At 45.1% G+C, this 20062-nt stretch overlaps 1 protein-coding gene and 1 long non-coding RNA gene across 2 annotated transcripts; both read left to right on the forward strand.

Moving 5' to 3' along the window:
• The first annotated feature begins 71 nt into the window (after positions 1–71).
• LOC310702201 lies at positions 72–1113 on the forward strand. Its single transcript, XR_014523351.1, has 2 exons — positions 72–181; positions 383–1113. It is a non-coding gene; the product is annotated as an uncharacterized lncRNA (long non-coding RNA).
• A 6268-nt stretch (positions 1114–7381) lies between these two features.
• Positions 7382–14877, forward strand: LOC310701384 (uncharacterized protein). Its single transcript, XM_083492169.1, has 4 exons — positions 7382–7477; positions 9507–10223; positions 12805–12940; positions 13113–14877. Exons 2-4 carry the CDS (start codon positions 9528–9530, stop codon positions 14177–14179), a joined length of 1899 nt encoding a protein of 632 aa, XP_083348295.1. The 5' UTR covers positions 7382–7477; positions 9507–9527; the 3' UTR covers positions 14180–14877.
• The last annotated feature ends 5185 nt before the right edge of the window (positions 14878–20062 follow it).

Below are 20062 nucleotides of genomic sequence, written 5' to 3' on the forward strand. Positions count from 1 at the left end.
CTATTGAACCCTAGCACGGAAATAACTTTTTCATGGCCGCCGCACACTTGGTCAATATCATCATTAAAACTATTTACTACGACTCCAAGGTCTCATTCCTGGTCTGTCATCCCATGAGAGTATATGTGAAATTCAGATTTATTTATTTTTGCCTCAACATGCTATCTAGGCGATGGGGAACGTCCCCAACCTTTGCGCCAAGTGGGCAATTCACTTTGCTCATCAGACACCCAACTATATATGTTCTTAATGACTGACTCACCCATTACAAGGGTCCTTCCAACACCCCCCCCCCCCGAGAAGCGTCTTCAGCAGAGGAGGGTGGCCATTCACCCCCCCCCCCCGCAATAGGATCCTTCTAAGGGAATCATAGAATGTTAAGAGTTGGAATGGACCATGAGGACCAACTAGTCCACCTCCCCACCCCCGGATGTTTCCCTCTTCCTCAGAACAACACTCTCTTCTACCAGGAGTGGAAAACCTTTGGTGCTTCATATGTAGTCAGACTGGGGAGGGTGAATTTCCCACGGGCCCAGGCATAAAGGCTTGGGAAATAATATACAAGGAATTGAAAAGGATAATCAAAAAAACTTTTGTAAAACAAACCAGAAGCTTTTCTTTTGGGAATTATAGGGACAGAACTACCTAAACTGCATAGAAATTTATTTATGTATGCTACTATAGCAGCAAGAATGCTACTCGTCCAAAAGTGGAAAGAAGCATAAGTCCCAGCAAAGGAAGAATGGATACAAAAACTTATGGAATATGCAGAAATGGCGAAACTTACCGGAAGAATAAGAAATCAAGATCAACAAACTTTTTATAAAATAATGGAAATGGTTTATTGCATATTTACATATAAATTGTAAACAGATAAAAACATTAGCAGGATAATTGTAATAACATGCAGTTTCATAAGAGTATATATTTAAAGAAGATGAGTAAATGAGCAAATTAAATGAATTTGGATATGCAGAAGATATTAAAAAATAAATTTAAGGAACTGCAGAAAGGGGGGGAGGAAGTCAAACTTCAAAATGTTAAATCAATGTTAATGTAAAACTAATGAAATGTACAAACTTGAAAAGTATAAATGAAAACTAAAAAAAAAGGCTTGCAGGGCTACTCTGCCTGGGGTTCTCCAACTCTTGGTAAAAAAGAAGGGTTGGTGTTATTAATATAGTCCCACCCCCTCCAGTGGAAGAGGGCTTTGTGAAATGGGTTCTTCAGAGTGTTATCAGAGGGAGACATTTACAACTGATCTTAAACACTTGATCTACCCTCAAGTCTACCATGGCCCTGATTCCAAAATCTCTCATTCACTTCCCCCTTCCTCCATACACTTATTCATATGGAGCAACCATTTGGATGTTTTTAAGCACTTTGAATTCCACCTCAGGAACAATATCCTAAGAGATTTGGGACCGAAAAGGATTGCGGCCAATGAGAAAAGGAGGTATACAGTCATGGGAAAAAGAAAGTACACCTTCTTTGAATTATGTGGCTTTACACATGAGGACATAATAAAAAACATATGTTCCTTAGCAGGTCTTAATATCAGGTAAATACAACCTCAGGTGAACAACAGCACATAATATGTCGCATTTTGATTTATCTAACAGAAATAAAGCCAAGATGTAGAAGCCATGTGTGAAAAACGAAGTACACCTTTGATTCAACAGCTTGGAGAACCACCTTTATCAGCAATAACATGAAGTAATTCTTTATCCATCTCTCTCATTGTTGTGGAGGAATTTTGGCCCATTCTTCTTCACAAAGTTGCTTCAGCTCATTGAGGTTTGCTGGCATTTGTTTATGAAAGTCTGGACTTTGAGTGGGCCGTTGCAACACCTTGATTCTTTTCTTTTTCAGTCATTCTGTTGAAGATTTACTGGTGTGCTTGGGATTATTGTCCTGTTGCATAACCCAGTTTCGACCAAGCTTTAGCTGTCAGGCAGATGGCCTCCCAATTGAATCTAAGATACTTTGGTATACAGAGCAGTTCGTGGTCAACTCAATGACTGCAAGGTTCCCAGGTCCTGTGGCTGCAAGCCCAAATCACCAACCCTCCACCACCATGCCTGACAGTTAGTATGTTGTTTGTGCTGGTATGCTGCATTTGGTTTTCGCCAAACATGGTACTGTGCACTATGGCCAAACATCTCCACTTTGGTCTTGTGTGTCCAAAGGACGTTGTTCCAGAAGTCTGGTGATTTGTTCAGATGCAACTTTGCAAACCTAAGCTGTGCTGCCATGTTCTATTTAGAGGGAAGAGGCTTTCTCCTGACAACCTTTCCCAGCATATTCAGTCTTTTTCTGATTGTACTGTCATGAACTTTAACATTTAACGTGCTAACTGAGGCCTGTAGAGCCTGAGATGTAACTCTTGGGTTTTTTGCAATTTCTCTGAGCATTGCACAGTCTGACCATGGGGTGAATTTGCTGGGACGTCCACTCCTGGGAAGGTTGGCAACTGTCTGGAATGTTTTCCACTTCTGAATAATCTTTCTGATTGTAGAATGATGGACTTTAAATTGTTTGGAGATGGCCTTATAACCCTTCCCAGTTTTGTGGGCAGCAACAATTGCTTCTCTAAGAGCGTTGCTGATGTCTTTCCTCCTTGGCATTGCGGTAAAACACAAATGTGTGCATTCACAGTTTTCCCCGCACTTGGTGCACAGATATGGCTTCTCTCCCGTATGGGTCCCCTCATGGGCCAAAAGACTCGAGCTCTGGCTCAAACTCTTCCCAAACTCTGTGCATTTGTACAGCTTCTCTCCCATGTGCGTCCTCTCGTGTGCCAAAAGACCCGACCTCCGGTGGAAGTTCTTCCTGCAGTCCAGGCAGGTGAATGGTTTCTTGCCAGTGTGGGACCTCTCACGCACCATGAGGGCTAAGTAGTTGTAGGGATTGTCTCCCTGGTCATAAGGAGGAACAGGGATGTCCTTCTGTTTCCCATGCCCATCTGAGTCCTGACGACTTCCAGGTGTTTCTACCATCTCATGGATGTCCCAGTTCTCTCCTCCAAGGGGTGCTCCGTCTGCCTCAGATTCTTCCAGGCTGAGCTGGTCCTCGTTCTTCTTCTCACTCAGCTTTCCATAACCTGCTGAGGAGAAGAAGAGAGAAAAAGAGTTTGGATTTGATATCCCGCTTTATCACTACCTGAAGGAGTCTCAAAGCGGCTAACATTCTCCTTTCCCTTCCTCCCCCACAACAAACACTCTGTGAGGTGAGTGGGGCTGAGAGACTTCAGAGAAGTGTGACTAGCCCAAGGTCACCCAGCAGCTGCATGTGGAGGAGCGGAGACACGAACCCGGTTCACCAGATTACGAGACTACTGCTCTTAACCACTACACCACACTGGCTCTCAGAAAACCTTGATGTCACGAATCCAACCCTTGAGCTTTGTGGCGTTGCAGCTAATGAAACCTTCAGCCATGGAATTAAATAACGAAGGGCCCCAAAGAGCTTGGGATCACCTTGAAGACTAACTAATTTATCATGACATAAAGCCAAGAACAACTAATGTGCCTCCCTCTGGATGTTGTTGAACTCCAGTAACCATCAGCCCCAGTCAACATGGTCAATAGCCTGGGAAGATGAGAACTGAAGCCCAGCAAAAACTGGAGAACCACAAGTTCTGTCCAACCCCTAGACTAGAGCCCAGCAGCACTACATGGAAGCATCAGCGCAGCACAAAAAGCAGAACTCACATTAGGAATCTTTCAGAGAGAGATCAAAAAATAAAGCTGCCAATAGCACAATGTAATTATGGTGTAACTACAATTGAAATGCTGTGTATGGTTCCTGTTGCTGCACCTAATTTTTTTTCCCATAGAGTCTTGAACAGCCCCATGCCTCATGGTGAGGAAAACCTAATAAAAGTTACTGAAAAATAATAAAGCATTGCTGATCATATGAAAATAAAAAGAATGTAACATTAGCTTGTCCAGTTCATGCAGGTTAGCAGATTTCAAGTGTTCTCGGTGCAGTATGCACACCCCCTGATAAGAGCATCCCTGAACATGTGCAGATTGCTTCTCTCTATATCAAGAATTCCTAAGGGAGGAGTGGGGAACCTTAGGAACCAAGAATTAAATGTGGCTGTCCAGGCCTCTCTATCCAGCCTTGGGAAGTCTCCCACTCTTCTCTGTCCCCACCCCACCAAGGTTTTTACATTGCTGAATGCATCCCTCTACTTGCCTGGAGCAGAGTTAAGAAAAGAATTATCTGCCCCCTGCAGAGTTGGAATGTAGTCTACGACAGAAGATGTAAGGGTTAATTTCACTGATCTGCCCACTTTTGCCTGTGGCCTCGCCTAGAGATACCGTATTTTTCACTTCATAAGACACACTTTTTCCCTCCTAAAATGTAAGGGGAAATGTGTGTGTGTGTTTTATGGAGCAAATGCAGGCAGGAGGCAGGCTGGAAAAGCCCCTGAGAGCTGCGCACATGCTCTGCGTGGCTCTTGCAAGCTTTTCCCCAAGGAGGGAGAAGGGACTGACGCGGCCAGTCAGTCCCTTCTCCCTCCTCGGGGAAAAGCCCGCAGGAGCCGTGCGCTCTTTAAAGGGTGCGCGGCTCCTGCGGGCTTTTCTACAAGGTGGGGGAATTGCCCTTCTCCCTCCTGGGGAAAAGCCTGCAAGCGCTGCACACATGCTCCACGCGGCTCGTGAAAGGGAGCGCTGAGCAGAGCCTGGGATGCATACAGACTCAGCTCAGCGCTTCCTTTAAAAAAAATTTTTTTCTTGCATACCCCTTCTAAAAACTAGGTGTGTCTTATGGTCTTATGGGGCGAAAAATATGGTGTCTCATGAGAGAATGTGGCCCTTGAGCTGAAAAACTTCTCCGCTCCTGTCCTAAGTGGGCACAGTGGAACATCTAGGTAATCTAAAGCTCCATCCCCTCTCATTTTAAAAATTAAGTGCCTGGGGGAAATAAATCCTTACCGAGTGAGACCATGTCCTCATCTTTCTCCTGCTTCAAGTTCTGCTCCTGCTCAGTGTCTGAGGGAGGCAGCTTGGTATCAGAAAGGCTTGTGGCCACTGCCTGCAGTTAAACATTAAGAATCACGAATCAGAAAGGAGCAGAAAGGCTTAGAAACAGAAAGGTGTGGTGTGTGTATTTTAAAGGCAACCCTTTATAATAAAGAATCGTGACCCCAAAAGACACACTTCTCCCACCTAATGCTATCACAGTATGAATTGAAATACAAAACTGAAAAGCAGGATGGGCCTATTTTTCAATGAAGGCTAACATGGCTGCTACTCATAGGTAAATGGAACCTCTAGCTTCAGAGGCAGTACACGACCAGACGTTTTTATTCTGCATTCAATATTATTTGCGCTCATTATGCTATCAGGGCAGTCACACACAAACCCACTTTCAATACAGTACAGCTGTACCTTGGTTCTCGAACACCTTGGTACCTGTACGTTTTGACTCCCAAACTCCGAAAACCCAGAAGTCTTCTGGTTTTCGAATGTTCTTGGGAACCTGAATGTCCAACACGGCTTCTGCAGCTTCTGATTGAGTGCAGGAAGCGCCTGCAGCCGACCGGAAACCGTGTCTTGGTTTTCAACCGTTTTCAGAAGTCGAACAGAGTTCTCGAATGGATTATATTCAAGAACCAAGGTACGACTGTACTGCAAAAGCTTTGGGGCTTGCATGCCTCTTCACCTGAGCTCCCCATCTTTCATTCTCCTGCTGCCTCAGCAGGAAATCCTTCACCAGGGTCACGACCCGAGCACAGCTCTCCGGGCATCGAACCCAAACCAAATTCTCCATTTCCCAAAGAAAAAGCACTGCAGCCTCACTCAAAAGGTTTCTGAAATAAGCAGGTGGATTTGTTCCATTATAATTTTCCCAAAGAAAATTTGTCAAATTTTGTCAAAAGGTTGCGGGGCAGCACCATACAAAACATGAATGAAATTCAAACAACATATAAATACAATGACAAAGGCTAGTGTTTTCATGGGATCTTAGGTTTTGTTGTACCTGTTGTGACCACTTTGATATTTTGTGTGTAGACCATTTACAAACATCTTAAACAAATCAATACAAATGTATGTATAGACCAGAGGCTGGGTAGCTATAGCCCTCCAGATGTTGCCAAACTACAACTCCCATCATCCCTGGCTTTGCTGACTGACCAGCACTGATCTGGAGGAGAGCCCCAGGCTATCCACACAGTCCTAACCAGAACAAGCTGCAGGTAGAAACATGGGAGCCAAGTCCTGCAAAATAAGTTGACCACTGTACATGCAAGGATGCTAAATCTATGAAGAACACAATAGACAGATATTTTTAAAGCAACACTTTAAAGATATATATGTATTCATGATTGATTTCTTAACTTGGGGTGGTATCCCAAAGTTATTTCTACTGAGAGCTAACCTACTGAAATTAACTGACGTGACTCATTTTGGCCCGTTAATTTTGATAAGAATAATTTAGTCGGCTACACGACTAAATTGTTTCGATTTCTGAGAGTCAGACTGACATTCCATAATGGTTTATTTATTTCCATCCAAAACATATCCTGAGATTGGGCTTCATTCTGTTTCAGAGCTGGGGATTTGGTCCCCTTCTCCCCCCTCGGTTTGCATTCTGGTGGGTGGCAGGCAGGCAGGCAGGCAGGTAGGTGCGGAAGGAGATCAGGGTGCTGTTAGCAGTTTCCCCCTTCGCACTGCCGGGTCTTCGCTTCTCCTGTGTCATTTCAGATTCCTCCTCTGCAGGAAGAGCTTCTCCTTTTCCCCAACCGCCCCCTTCCTCCTCCATCTCCATCAACGCACCTCTTTTCTCTCTCTCTTTCCCTGCACCAGCCAGCCGACGACTTGGTGATGCAACCTCCTTTTCAAGAAATCTCTGCAGCCCAAACTGCCCAGAGGCTAGCAATATTTATAAATATATCTATTTTAAAAACCCCACGAAAGGGAAGGAAGCCCCACAAACCACCGAGTTTCCTACCACCTACAGGAAAAGGCGATGGGTAGCTTTCTTCCCAGATGTCCAAGCCTCTTTGTAAAAATGCAGCTCTGCCTATTTAACCCTTGGGATCTCATTATTGGGGGGAAAGGGCATTGCCCAGGGCGGGTTACAGCGATTAACCATTACAACGACAAATTACATACAAAAACAGGGAAGTATATAAGTCCACGCTTGCAACACTCCCAGCCTGCCACGCCCCCATTTCCTCCAGAAATGGGACAATCCTGTTAAAATAACTATTACGGGCACGTGCAGAGAGCACTTCTTGTCTCAAAACACACCAGCAACAATGTTTTCACAGCGCAGCGTTGCACCGTCTCCCTTTCGCATCTCCGCAGGGTGACATTCCTCAAAGGGTTAAGGAAACGGCAACCGGTTGCCTAGACAAGACCCGGAAGCGTAGGAATGCTCCGCGCTTCCTGTTCCTGCGCGTCTCGATGGTCCGGGCTTGGGCATCGGAATTGGAGATTAGCCGAGGTTGCCCGCAAAGGTGAGTTGGGAGATGGCGGAGGGGAGAGCGAGAAGTTAATGGAGACGCTTCCTTCGGGCTCTTTGCCTGTTTCTGCTCAGGGTCTGCCCTGCAAGCAGCTCTCCCGGGGGCCTTCTGCTGAGAAAAGCTGGGAAAGGCTCAGAAAAGGGCAGCCAGGATGGATCGAAGGGGGTTGGAGCAGTTTCCCCAGTGATGAAAGGGTGCAGCATTTGGGGGGCGGAGGGAGTAAATGGAGAGTCGGGAAAGGGGTGCATCAAATTAGGCACGGCGTTTGGGGGGAAGTGGCTCGAGAGACGTTTTACTCCGCCTTTCATGAAACCAGAACTCGGGGCCAAGCAGTGAAGCTGAGCGGTGATAGATGCAGGGCAGGCAAAAGGAAGGAGCATGTAATTGAACTATGCAGCATGTAACTGAACTATGGAGTTCACTGCCGCAAGAAATAGTGATGGGCACCGAGTTATTATTATTAAAAACAATAATAGAATTTATATACCACCCTATACCCAGGGGTCTCAGGGCAGTTCACAGAATAAAATCAAGATATAAAACCACAAAATACCTAATAAAAAATAAAAACAGCAACCCATTACCCCCCCAACCCCCACATTTTAAAAGGGCATAGGATGTAAATCGGATCAACCAAATGCCTGGTTAAAGAGGATGGATTTAAAAGAGGATTTGGCAAATTCAATGGGGGGGTAAGACTTATCATCAACACAAAGGACACGGATGACCGTTTCAGAGCACTCATAGGTGCTCTGAAAGCACCTATGAAGGGTGTGGACAGGGTTGAAGAAGTATGCAACTTGGAGGGAGGGTGTGGCCTGGGGGAGAGACCCAAGGGCCAGACAGGAGGGTATTTGGCCCTCAGGCCTGAGGCTTCCTACCCCTGCTATAGACAGTGAGCGAGATGGGCGATTTGTGGCTTCCGATGTCCTGTCATTTCAGAAGATGCATTTCAACTTTTGTGTGGCTTTTCTGTGAAGTCGCCTGTCACCCATGATTATGCAAATACTCCCATTAAACAGTTAGAAAATGATTCTGTTCTGAGATGCTGATGTTTGCTCACACCCTGTCTTCCCTTGCTAATACACAAAGGGAAGTGTGCAGCTGTGGGAGGGAGAGTCCCAGGCTCATGATATACCAGACTGATAAAATTCGTTCTGAAAGGGGAGCTTATAATAGTTTATGTCTTTTAGATACCTTGGATATATGGATTGCCTCTGTTAATCTATGAGTTTACATTAGGACTGATGGACTATTTTTATCATCGGTGTCAGCAACGGTTCATTATCCTTTTCTTTCTTTTGGGTATATTTGCAAAAAGAAATGCTGAAAAATAAAATAAAAAAAGATAGGGGTAGACAAGCACAAGCCTTGATACATATGGCTGCTATTCTTGCATCATTGACCTGTGGTGGAACACACATACAAACTTCAATTGTAGAGGGGCCCTTAGTTTGTATAATTAAAGTGACTTAAAGCACAATCTTGTCCTAGTGCAATAAAAAAAAGAGATTTATAGTGGTTAGGGAAATGAGGAAAATGCACCGAATAGTGTGGGATAAACAAATGATTAACAGGGAGATGTATAAAAAACACTACACAAGCAAATCAGAGAGAATGCTTGCTGTCATATTACTGCCTCACAAACAAATTGGGATGAATGCTCAGTAAATAGGTGGTCTGGAGGAGACCTAACTTATCTTAGGATGCCAAGATTTTGCTATAAGCCTACAAAACCTTTCACTCATACAGTCATACCGCTGGTTAAATGTGCTTCAGGTTGAGCGTTTTCAGGATACGCTCCGCGGTGACCCGGAACTAATGGAGTGTGTTACTTCCAGGTTTCGCTGCTCGCGCATGCGCAGACGCTCAAAATGATGTCACACGCATTCATGGAAGTGGTGACCCTTGCACGCACAGACGCGGGTTGCGTTCACTTCAGGATGCAAATGGGGCTCCGGAACGGATCCCGTTCGCATCCAGAGGTACCACTGTATTTCAATTTTATTTTATTTTTCCTCAGACGCTGCTGCCAGGAATAAAAATGGAGGAGCAGGACCTGCCAGGACCCAATCCAGCAAAGAGATCAGAAATGAGAGGAAAAGGCTCCCGTGCTGTCCAAACTGGGACTGCCAGAGAGTTTCCAGCTGAGACAACCCCGGGAATAATTAAGCATGAGCTAAACAAGGGGCCCCACCAGAAAACTCCACAGCAGGGGTTCCTGAAGTCCAAATGGTCTATGCGTTCAAGATCAAAACCCTCGCGGCTCTTTCAATCCCAGCCGCGGTTGGATGATGCTAAGGACTTCCAGGCCTCCTTCAAGGCTGTCATTGACACCAGCCGGTGGCCAACAGGAGAGGGTGCATCCCGTCGAGAAGCCCGCGGGGCCCATCAAAGGCTAGATCCTTTTGTGAAAGTGAAGGAGGAGATTCTGGATGAGGAAACTCTCAGCTTGGAGATTCGATGTCTTCGCTTCCGGCATTTCGGCTACCAGGAGACCGAGGGGCCCCGAGGGGCCTTGAGACAACTCCGGGAGCTTTGCCGCCAGTGGCTGATGCCTGAGAGGCACAGCAAGGAGCAGATCCTGGAGTTGGTGATCTTGGAGCAGTTCCTGACCGTCCTGCCCCTGGAGATGCAGTGCTGGGTCCGGGAATGGGGCCCGGAGACCTGTACCCAGGCGGTGGACCTTGCAGAAGATTTCTTGCTGAAGCCTCGCGAGGCTGAGAGGCCAGAGGAAAAGGTGAACAGAGCTTGTGCGAATTGACCTAGGAGTTGTGTCAGCTTGGGTCGTCTATGAGTGTGGAAAAGTTGGTCTGGAAATGTCTCTTGGCAAACACAGTTCAATAACACAGACTGTGTCCAGAGAGAAAAGTCTTGATAACACTTTACTAAGTATACTGGTGTATAATTTGAGGAGAAAGGAAACAGAGGTTTTGTGTTTCAGTTTGGGCCTTGTACAGAGTGCCGGGAGACATTCCATCAAACATATAGAGGTAAAACTCCCTTGGAACTGCACAGCCAACCAGAGCATGTGCTATCTCACTAAAGATAATGCCACTGCCTGGTTGCTAAGTAATAACTCCACCTGTCCCCCTCTTGGCTAGTTGACTTTCATGCTAATCAAATTACCGTATTTTTCGCTCTATAACATGCACCAGACCATAACACGCACGTAGTTTTTAGAGGAGGAAAACAAGAAAAAAAAATATTCTAAACGAAATAGTGGATATATGATTTTTGTGGTTCATGCTGTGGCCACAGACATGTGATCTGACAGTGAGTTTGGAGTAGCCCAATGCAAAAATCCTGAGGATCCATGTGGATCCATGCTTTGTAACCACGGAGGAGGGAAGGAAGGGGAACCATGGATCCTCTGCTCACGACTGCAGCAGATCCCCCCGCTACCCGCAGGCATTCGCTCCATAACACGCACAGACATTTCCCCTTACTTTCTAGGAGGAAAAAAGTGAGTGTTATGGTGCAAAAAATACGGTAACCCTAAATTACAAACAACCCCAGCAAGCATGACCAAAAGCCAGGGATGACAGGAGTCTGGAAGACGAAAGGTTCCTCATACCTGATACCACTTTTCAGTCATTCCATTCCTATCTGCTCCAAATTCCATTTTATGTGGAGGAAACTATTTTATGTTATTTAAGCCATTCACTATCAATAGATCTTGAAGCAGTTTACATTGAATTGGTTTACATGTTAAAAAATCCAAGAACATAAATATAGAATAAAACACTTTCAACAACTTAAGATGAAGAAAATCCAACTACACATAGGTCCCGCTTTCTGAACACAATGCGCTTCCCAGGAAATCATCCTTTAGGCGAACGTTCGCATAATGAGCTGACAATTTTCATTATTTCTTATGGGAGCATTTCTAATGTGTGTTCCCACCATACTTTCTTCCTAAAATGGCTGCAGCCAACCAGCAAAAGAGGGGCAAAGGAAAAACTGGTTTGTCTACTGCTTGCTCCCTGCTTAGTCCGATTTCTTTCGCCATGGTTTCTACTCCAGCAAAAGTACAAACAAGCAGGGAAGTGGGCAAACTCCATCTGTTCACATATCTGAATCAGCCAAGTGTGCAGCGAAGCTTGGGTATAACTCTCTGTGTAAAGAGAAGTGATTTTTTGCATAATGAGCTGGTGGGTGGTGGGTAGGGTTGCCATATTTCAAACTGAAAATCCAGACAGAAAAGCTGTTGAGTTTTTTGGGCAAAATGCCATTTTTGAGCTATGCCAATATGGGTTGCCATATGTCCGGATTTCCCCAGACATTTTCCCGATTTCCACTTGGACACTGCTGCTGACTGCAGTATCCCGGTTATGTCAGGGAAAATCCAGTTGTATGGCAATGCTAATAGTGCAGCCTGAATATACATAAACAGTACAGTGCAATATCTGTATACGCAGCAATAATCGTATCAGTGTTTAATTATTATTTTTTTTAAGTTACAGATAGGTAGCCGTGTTGGTCTGCCATAGTCAAAATAAAAAAATTCCTTCCAGTAGCACCTTAAAGACCAACTAAGTTAGTTCTTGGTATGAGCTTTCGTGTGCATGCTGAAGAAGTGTGCATGCACACGAAAGCTCATACCAAGAACTAACTTAGTTGGTCTTTAAGGTGCTACTGGAAGGAATTTTTTTATTTTTTTTAAGTGTGTGTGTGTGTGTATGGACCACCTCTCCCCACATGATCCAACCTAGACTCTGCTTTCATAATTCAAGGCCTGTGTCGATGTGCCCACTCAGAGAGGGAGATGTGGAGAGTGTCAGCATGAGACTGGGTCTTCTTAGTGGTGGCTCAGTGCTTATGTAACACTCTCCCCGGCTACACATGTCTGGCAATATCACTATATTTCTTTAGGTGCAGGCAAAAATGTTTCTCTTCAGCCAAGCCTTTTTATAATCTGTAGCCTCCCGGAGTGGGAGTGATTTTTTCGCTTTTACAGTGGAACATCTGGTTACGAACGGGATTCATTCCGGAGGCCTGGCCGTATCTCAAAATCTTCGTAACCGGAGGATTGCGTCTATGCATGCGGCGCCGCAGAGCGCTTCTGCACATGCGCGAGCGGCCAACCCACTTCCGGGTTTGCCACTTTTGCAACCCAAGGATTACGTTACCCGAAGGGTAACCTGAGGGTCCACTGTACTGATTTAGTTTTATGTAGGTGACGTATGTGCTACTTTTGGTAAGTCACTTTGAGTTCCTTTTTGTAAAAGTGGCTAATGAGTTTTTAAAGTGTCTAATAAAACAAATAATACAGATTTAACACCTACAGTTCTAAATCTTTTGTTCTTCTTCGGTTTCAGATATGGGGGCCTTTCACAAATGTGGCCATTCATTCGCCCGCGTCAGAGGAGGATTCCTCAGACACTGCTGAAATGCAGATTTGCACAGATGTCAAGGAGGAAGCAGATGAGATTGACTTGCTGGGTCAAGATTTAGGTTTGAGTCCTTTGACTACGAAGCTTCTTAGCTGGTGATGCTGGGGATTGAACGTGGGGTCACCTGCATTCAGGGCAGATGCTCTACCATTGAGTTAGGACCTTTCCCATTCTAAATCATGGTATTCAGAATCTTCTCTCTCATTTCTTGATTCTCTTATTTCTTTCAGCAGATGACAGGCACGAACTGGAAGATGCAGAAGGGATCTTTGAAGAGGAAACAGTTGAGCAAGTAGTTGTGGCTGGAGTATCCCCAGAAAGAGCCAAGGGAGATTTATTCCAGGATCCTGAAGTCGACAAGAGACCTGGAAGCCAGGAGGGGCAAGAAAATCGCCGGGACAAGCACCCAAGGAAGGCGGCAATACCATCGGGGCAACGCAAGGAAGGCAACAGGGGCTTGAACCAGAATACCTTCCAGCACGGGATCCGCCAGATCTTTGATCTCCTGGAGAATCAGAAGCAGCAGGTGAGGGAGAGGCCGTACAAATGCACGTACTGCAGGGAGAGTTTCCAGAACAAATCCCACCTGTCGATTCATGAGAGGACCCACACCGGAGAGAAACCGTACGAATGCCTGAACTGCGGGAGGTCGTTCTCCCAGCACTCAAACCTCCTGAGGCACGAGAGGACCCACACGGGGGAGAAGCCCTACAAGTGCGCCGACTGTGACAAAAGCTTCAACCAGAAGGCCACCCTTGTCATCCACCAGAGGACCCACACGGGAGAGAAGCCGTACCAGTGCTCAGAGTGCGGCAAGAGCTTCAGCACCAGCTCCCAGCTCATCACCCACAAGCGGATCCACTCGGGTGAGAAGCCGTACCAGTGCTCCGACTGCGGCCAGAGCTTCAGCCGAAGGCCGCACCTCGTGGTGCACGAGAGGACCCACACCGGAGAGAAGCCCTACAAATGCACCGACTGCGGGGAGAGCTTCAGAAACAGCTCGGTCTTCAACGTTCACAAAAGGACCCACACGGGAGAGAAACCCTACAAGTGCTCCTACTGCGGGCAGAGCTTAAGCCGGAGGACCAACCTCATTAAACACGAGAGAATCCACACGGGAGAAAAGCCCTTCAAGTGCTCAGAATGCGACCTCAGCTTCCGGTCCAGCACCTTGCTGAAAGCTCATAAGAGGACCCACACAGGGGAAAAACCGTACAAATGCCTGGAGTGCGAGAAAAGGTTCTGCGGTCTCACGGGTCTTCGTAAACATAAGAAAGTCCACACCGAGAAACAACCATAAGGGTGGGCCTGAGGATATAAGCAGGGCTGCGATGAAGTGAAAGGGGTTCAAATCACAGGCGCTGGCCTTAACTGGCCTGGGAGCTGAGCATCTTAAGGACCACCACCTTCTGTTATGTGCCCTGCTCACGCTCTTCAACATCTCAGGCCCCACTCTATGTACTGCTGCCAAACAAAGCTCAGCAGACCTCTGTTAAGAGCAGAGCCTTTTTTGCAGCTGCACCACGGTGCAGAATGCCCCTGCCTCAAGAGGTTCTGCCAACCCTGGACACTGTGCTCATTGAATCCCCAGGCCAAAAATTGAGGTTGGTGTGGCACTGCCCCATTCATCTCGACTGAGTGGCCTCTGCTGGTCAAGAAGGAAGCAATATGTGGTTGTTTCGATTGCATGATCCTTAGTTTTAGGCTAAGTAGGGCATGGGAACTAGAGGGTTAAGCCAAAGGCCTCATAGAAAAGGTGGGATTTGAGGGTGGCTGTTGATCCATTCCTCCCTGTAGCTCATTTTTTTATTGTTAGGGGTGGCTGTTTGTGTGTGTCTCCTGCTGGGAAGGGATTTGGGTCATTTTACCAGCTCCTGTCTTGTACCATTAGACCAGCTCCTCTGATGAATTTTTGCATTTATTAGTTGCCTTATATTGTCTTTAACCTTTATTTGTAAGCCACTTTGAATAATCATTGATAAAGAGGAATTTGAGTTACTGCTTTGTTGTGTGTGTCTCTGTGTATGTATCGTAATTAGAGAGGTAAAATTTCCGGAAATTTTGAAGCCATGAGAAAAAAATGTTTTTCCCCTGTTTCCCCCCAGAAAAAATAGAAATTTTGGGGAAATGGGGGGAAAGTTCAGTGTGGAGTAGTTTTACAAATTGTGTGAAACGCAGTGTATATGCTTGCAGTAAAACAGGTAACCACCCCCCTTTCCCTCAAAAGCAACAATAAAAGCAAGAAACCATCAACATAAAAAATAATCAGATTTGCCCCTTAGCGCCAACAGCAAATAAAGTTAAGGTCCACCTCAATATTTAAGCTCCATAGAAGGTCTACCCTTTGAGTGGTGCTTTAAAAAGAAAGAAACTGAAGACACAACATATAAATGCAGTTTATTCTATCTCATTTTCTGAACTACTGCTATCAATTTACTGACCAGACTATAGGTAAACATTATGCTGTGATGGTGGAGAACATTAATAAGAATCATTTAAGGGTTACAAAAGAGAAACTAATTTGTCAGACAAATTTACCCTCTTACCTGTCAGTTAAGACCTGAGAGGAGGACAGAAACTATCACATCCTGAATATACTAACCATTATTCAACTGTAGGAGGTCTGAGGTACACAAGTACAGTGGTGCCTTGCAAGACGAAATTAATTCGTTCTGCGAATTTTTTCGTCTAGTGAATTTTTCGTCTTGCGAAGCACGGTTTCCTATAGGAATGCATTGAAAATCAATTAATGTGTTCCTATGGTCAAAAAAAGTCCAAACAAAGCCAAATTTGGTACAACAAGAGTTTATTAAGTGCTCTTTAAAGTCACATATACTGTAAAGAGCATTTCAAAATTCAAACCCATAATATTTTTTAAAAAAACAGCAGAGTGGCCCAATGGTCACAGAAAATCATAAAAATGCAGAAAAAAAACCACAAGCTTCCAGATTCTTGCAAACCCCTCCCCAACTGTTCCCCCAGCCACCCAGCACACAGAAATTCAATTCCAGAATTTTTTTAAAAAAACAGCAGAGTGGCCCAATGGTCACAGAAAATCATAAAAATGCAGAAAAAAAACCACAAGCTTCCAGATTCTTGCAAACCCCTCCCCAACTGTTCCCCCAGCCACCCATCACACAGAAATTCAATTCCAGAATTTTTTTAAAAAAACAGCAGAGTGGCCCAATGGTCACAGAAAATCATAAAAATGCAGAAAAAACACACACAAGCTTCCAGATTCTTGCAAACCCCTCCCCAACAGTTCCCCCAGCCACCCAGCACACAGAAATTCAATTCCAGAATTTTTTTTAAAAAACAGCAGAGTGGCCCAATGGTCACAGAAAATCATAAAAATGCAGAAAAAACACACACAAGCTTCCAGATTCTTGCAAACCCCTTCCCAACACCAAGTCCTTGAATTCCAAACACCCCAACCCAAAATCCAAAACCCTCCCAAAAAGTTTTAAAAGCTTAACTTACCAAATGGCTGCAAAAGAAGTTTTGGAAAAGCTTCAAAAATCATCAAAGTCTTTAAAAACCTCAAAAAAGGCTAATATGTACACTGCGTTCTATGAGTTGCTCCTCGAAGTCAAGTCGCAACTGTATTAACGGTGTTAAGAAAAAGGAAACAAACTTGCAAGACGTTTTCGTCTTGCGAAGCAAGCCCATAGGGAAATTCGTCTTGCGAAGCAGCTCAAAAACGGAAAACCCTTTCGTCTAGCGAGTTTTCCGTCTTGCGAGGCATTCGTCTTTCGGGGCACCACTGTATAGTAAACTGGAGGCTTTCCCCTGCAATGCCCCCTAGTGGCACAAATGCATATTTCTGCTGTTTGAGAGCTTCATTGAGAAGTAAGTACTGTACAGTATAACTTTAATTCTATTCCAGGATTTGCTTGTCTTCAGCTGAGAGAACTTGCAATAATTTAATTTACAAAAAGCCTCAGAAATCTTTCATTCAGGTCTTCATGTTATATTGTTTGAATAAAATGCCATAGATAAATTACTTATCATTGGAAAAGAACATATTCCACACGCTCCCCCCCCCCGATTTTTTTCAGGGGAGGGGACGGTTTTGGGGTGAAAAACCTGTCCCGTTCCCCACCCCCATTTTTCTGCCCCCCCCCGGCCTTTCCCTCTCTAATTGTAATATATTGGATGCAGGAGGAGAAAAGCAGGGTATTGAAAGTGGAAACTAATTTTAGACTTAATGGTCTGATGGGGGTATTACATCACTTTCTTTGTAATGTGGTAAGTGGGACACAGCTCAGCTTTCTAAGGGCTTTTGCACGAGATTAAAACATAAGAGTAGAAAGCCTCCAGCTTCCTAAACTCTCTCTGTACAGTGGTGCCTCGCAAGACGAAATTAATTCGTTCCGCGAGTTTTGTCGCCTTGCGATTTTTTTCGTCTTGCGAAGCACGGTGTCAGGAAAGTTTTGGAAAAGCTTCAAAAATCACCAAAGTCTTTAAAAACCTCAAAAAAGGCTACCACACCACGTTCTATGAGTTGCTCCTCGAAGTCACGTCGCAACTGTATTAACGGTGTTAAGAAAAAGGAAACAAACTTGCAAGACGTTTCTGTCTTGTGAAGCAAGCCCATAGAGAAATTCGTCTTGCAAAGCAGCTCAAAAAACCCTTTCGTCTAGCGAGTTTTTTGTCTTGCGAGGCATTCGTCTTGCGAGGTACCACTGTACTTGGAATTGCACTGACCCCTCTTTTCTTGGAAGTAGAATGGTATTCTCAGGTTGCACTTAAAGGCCTATGCCAAACTAGGATACATTCACAAAGATGAATGTCTGTCCTTGCACACAAACTCCACCTGCCAGGCTTGCTGCCTTGGGGGGCCCTCCTCATTCTGCTGAGTGGCGGCCCTGGACATCTGCCCATACTCTTGCCCCGAAGGCACCGCAGAGCGAAGGGATGGGAGCAATAAGACAGATGGGCAGAAGACTCGGGCTGCTAACACACCATATATTTAAAACACATGGCTTTCCCCCCAAGGAATCTTGGAAAGTAGTTTAAAGGTGCTGGGAATTGTAGTTCTGTGGGGAGTGGAACTACAGTTCCCTGGATTTGGGGAGGCTTTGAATACATGGGGTGTCTGCAGTCAAAGGCTGCTTCCAGACACCCTGTTTATTGAGCATTCATTCTGATTTGTTTGCTGACAGGTAAGATGATGTGTCAAAGCAAGGGTTACCCCACACTTACCAGTGCGTTGGGGAAACTCATCATTTTCCTTATTGCAAAAAGTCCAACTTTTCTTGGGGGGTGGGCTTGTTGCACAAGACTCCGCCAAACCACTTTTTTGGGGGGGGAGTGGCAGAGACTCTGTTCACAGACTGGTGTGCAAGTATAAATACTATATAGCAATCCTGAAAAAGAATGCCTACACTAAAAAAAAAGTACAGTGGTACCTCGGGTTAAGAACTTAATTCGTTCTGGAGGTCCATTCTTAACCTGAAACTGTTCCTAACCTGAGGTACCACTTTAGCTAATGGGGCCTCCCGCTGCCGCTGCACAATTTCTGTTCTCATCCTGAAGCAAAGTTCTTAACCCGAGGTACAGTTTCTGGGGTAGTGGAGTCTAACCTGAAGTGTCTGTAACCTGAAGCATATGTAACCTGAGGTACCACTGCACTTAAAATCTTGTGTGCATGTGTAAGAGCCAGTGCATACATATACAGTAAAAAGCCTAGCAGTCCTGTGAAATTTTGGCAGTTTTGTTTGTGGCAGAACCTTGGTGAAGTTGATCTCTGTGTTAGGAGGCACCCACCCTGTAAGTTTTAGAATCATAGAATCATAGAGTTGGAAGAGACCACAAGGGCCATTGAGTCCAACCCCCTGCCAAGCAGGAAACACCATCAGAGCACTCCTGACATATGGTTGTCAAGCCTCTGCTTAAAGACCTCCAAAGTAGGAGACTCCACCACACTCCTTGGCAGCAAATTCCACCGACGAACAGCTCTTACTGTCAGGAAGTTCTTCCTAATGTTTAGGTAGAATCTTCTTTCTTGTAGTTTGGCTCCATTGCTCCGTGTCCACTTCTCTGGAGCAGCAGAAAACAACCTTTCTCCCTCCTCTATGTGACATCCTTTTATATATTTGAACATGGCTATCATATCACCCCTTGACCTCCTCTTCTCCAGGCTAAACATGCCCAGTTCCCTTAGCCGTTCCTCATATGGCATCGTTTCCAGGCCTTTGACCATTTTGGTTGCCCTCCTCTGGACACGTTCCAGTTTGTCAGTGTCCTTCTTGAATTGTGGTGCCCAGAACTGGACACAGTACTCCAGGTGAGGTCTGACCAGAGCAGAATACAGTGGCACTATTACTTCCCTTGATCTAAGGGATTTTAAGCAGTCATGGCTTCCCCCTTCCGCAAACTTGGAGTCTGTTTTTTCCCCCTTGGGTGCTGGGAATTATGGCTCTGTTGAGGGGGTCTTCTAACAACTCTCACCACCTTCAGCATGCAACATTCCAGGTTTTTGTGGGTGAAGCTGTTAGAAGTGCTTTAAATGTGTACTGTGGAAGTGACCTTCCTCTTTAATGTGCCACAACCTCCTTTGACTGAAATGCAAAAGGCATTCAGCACCATTTTGCATGTAAGCAGTTGGTTGGGATGGAGCGGGACACACAAGAGGAAGAGGAAGAAAAACTAGCAAAGCATTTTTAAAGAAAATTGTCCAAAGGTATTTCCTCAAAATATGGGCACTGATTTACCAGGGCCAGGAATTAGGGGAACAAGGACTTCCATACCTTATTTCATGCATCTGATGAAGTGGGCTTGAATCTGTGAAACCATATGCCACAGCAAATTTGTTAGGGCCCCTTCAGCATGGTGGTGGGGTTTCTGCAAGTGTGCTTTTGCAAAATGTCACTGGTACAATGATAGTGCATTTGGTGGCTGATTTATACTGAACATCATTCCGCTTTATTATGCTATCGCATTATTGCTGCCAGAAGGGGCACTCCTGCACTATTCTAGCACAATAAAAGCAGGCCATAAAAAAAATATACCAGAACGTTTGTTCTGTGAAAAGTTAGAAGACTTCAGCAGGAAGTTATGGTACATGCAGTGCTTTTTTTCTTTAAAAAAGTAGGTTTAGGGGCACTCTCATTTTTCTGCTCATATTGAAATACTGTCCCTCAATGAGGCCAAACTTTAGGGGTATGCGTACCCCCAGCAA

The sequence above is a fragment of the Podarcis liolepis genome (assembly GCF_965112155.1).
Source record: "Podarcis liolepis genome assembly, chromosome: 2".
NCBI classification, from domain to species: Eukaryota; Metazoa; Chordata; class Lepidosauria; order Squamata; family Lacertidae; genus Podarcis; species Podarcis liolepis.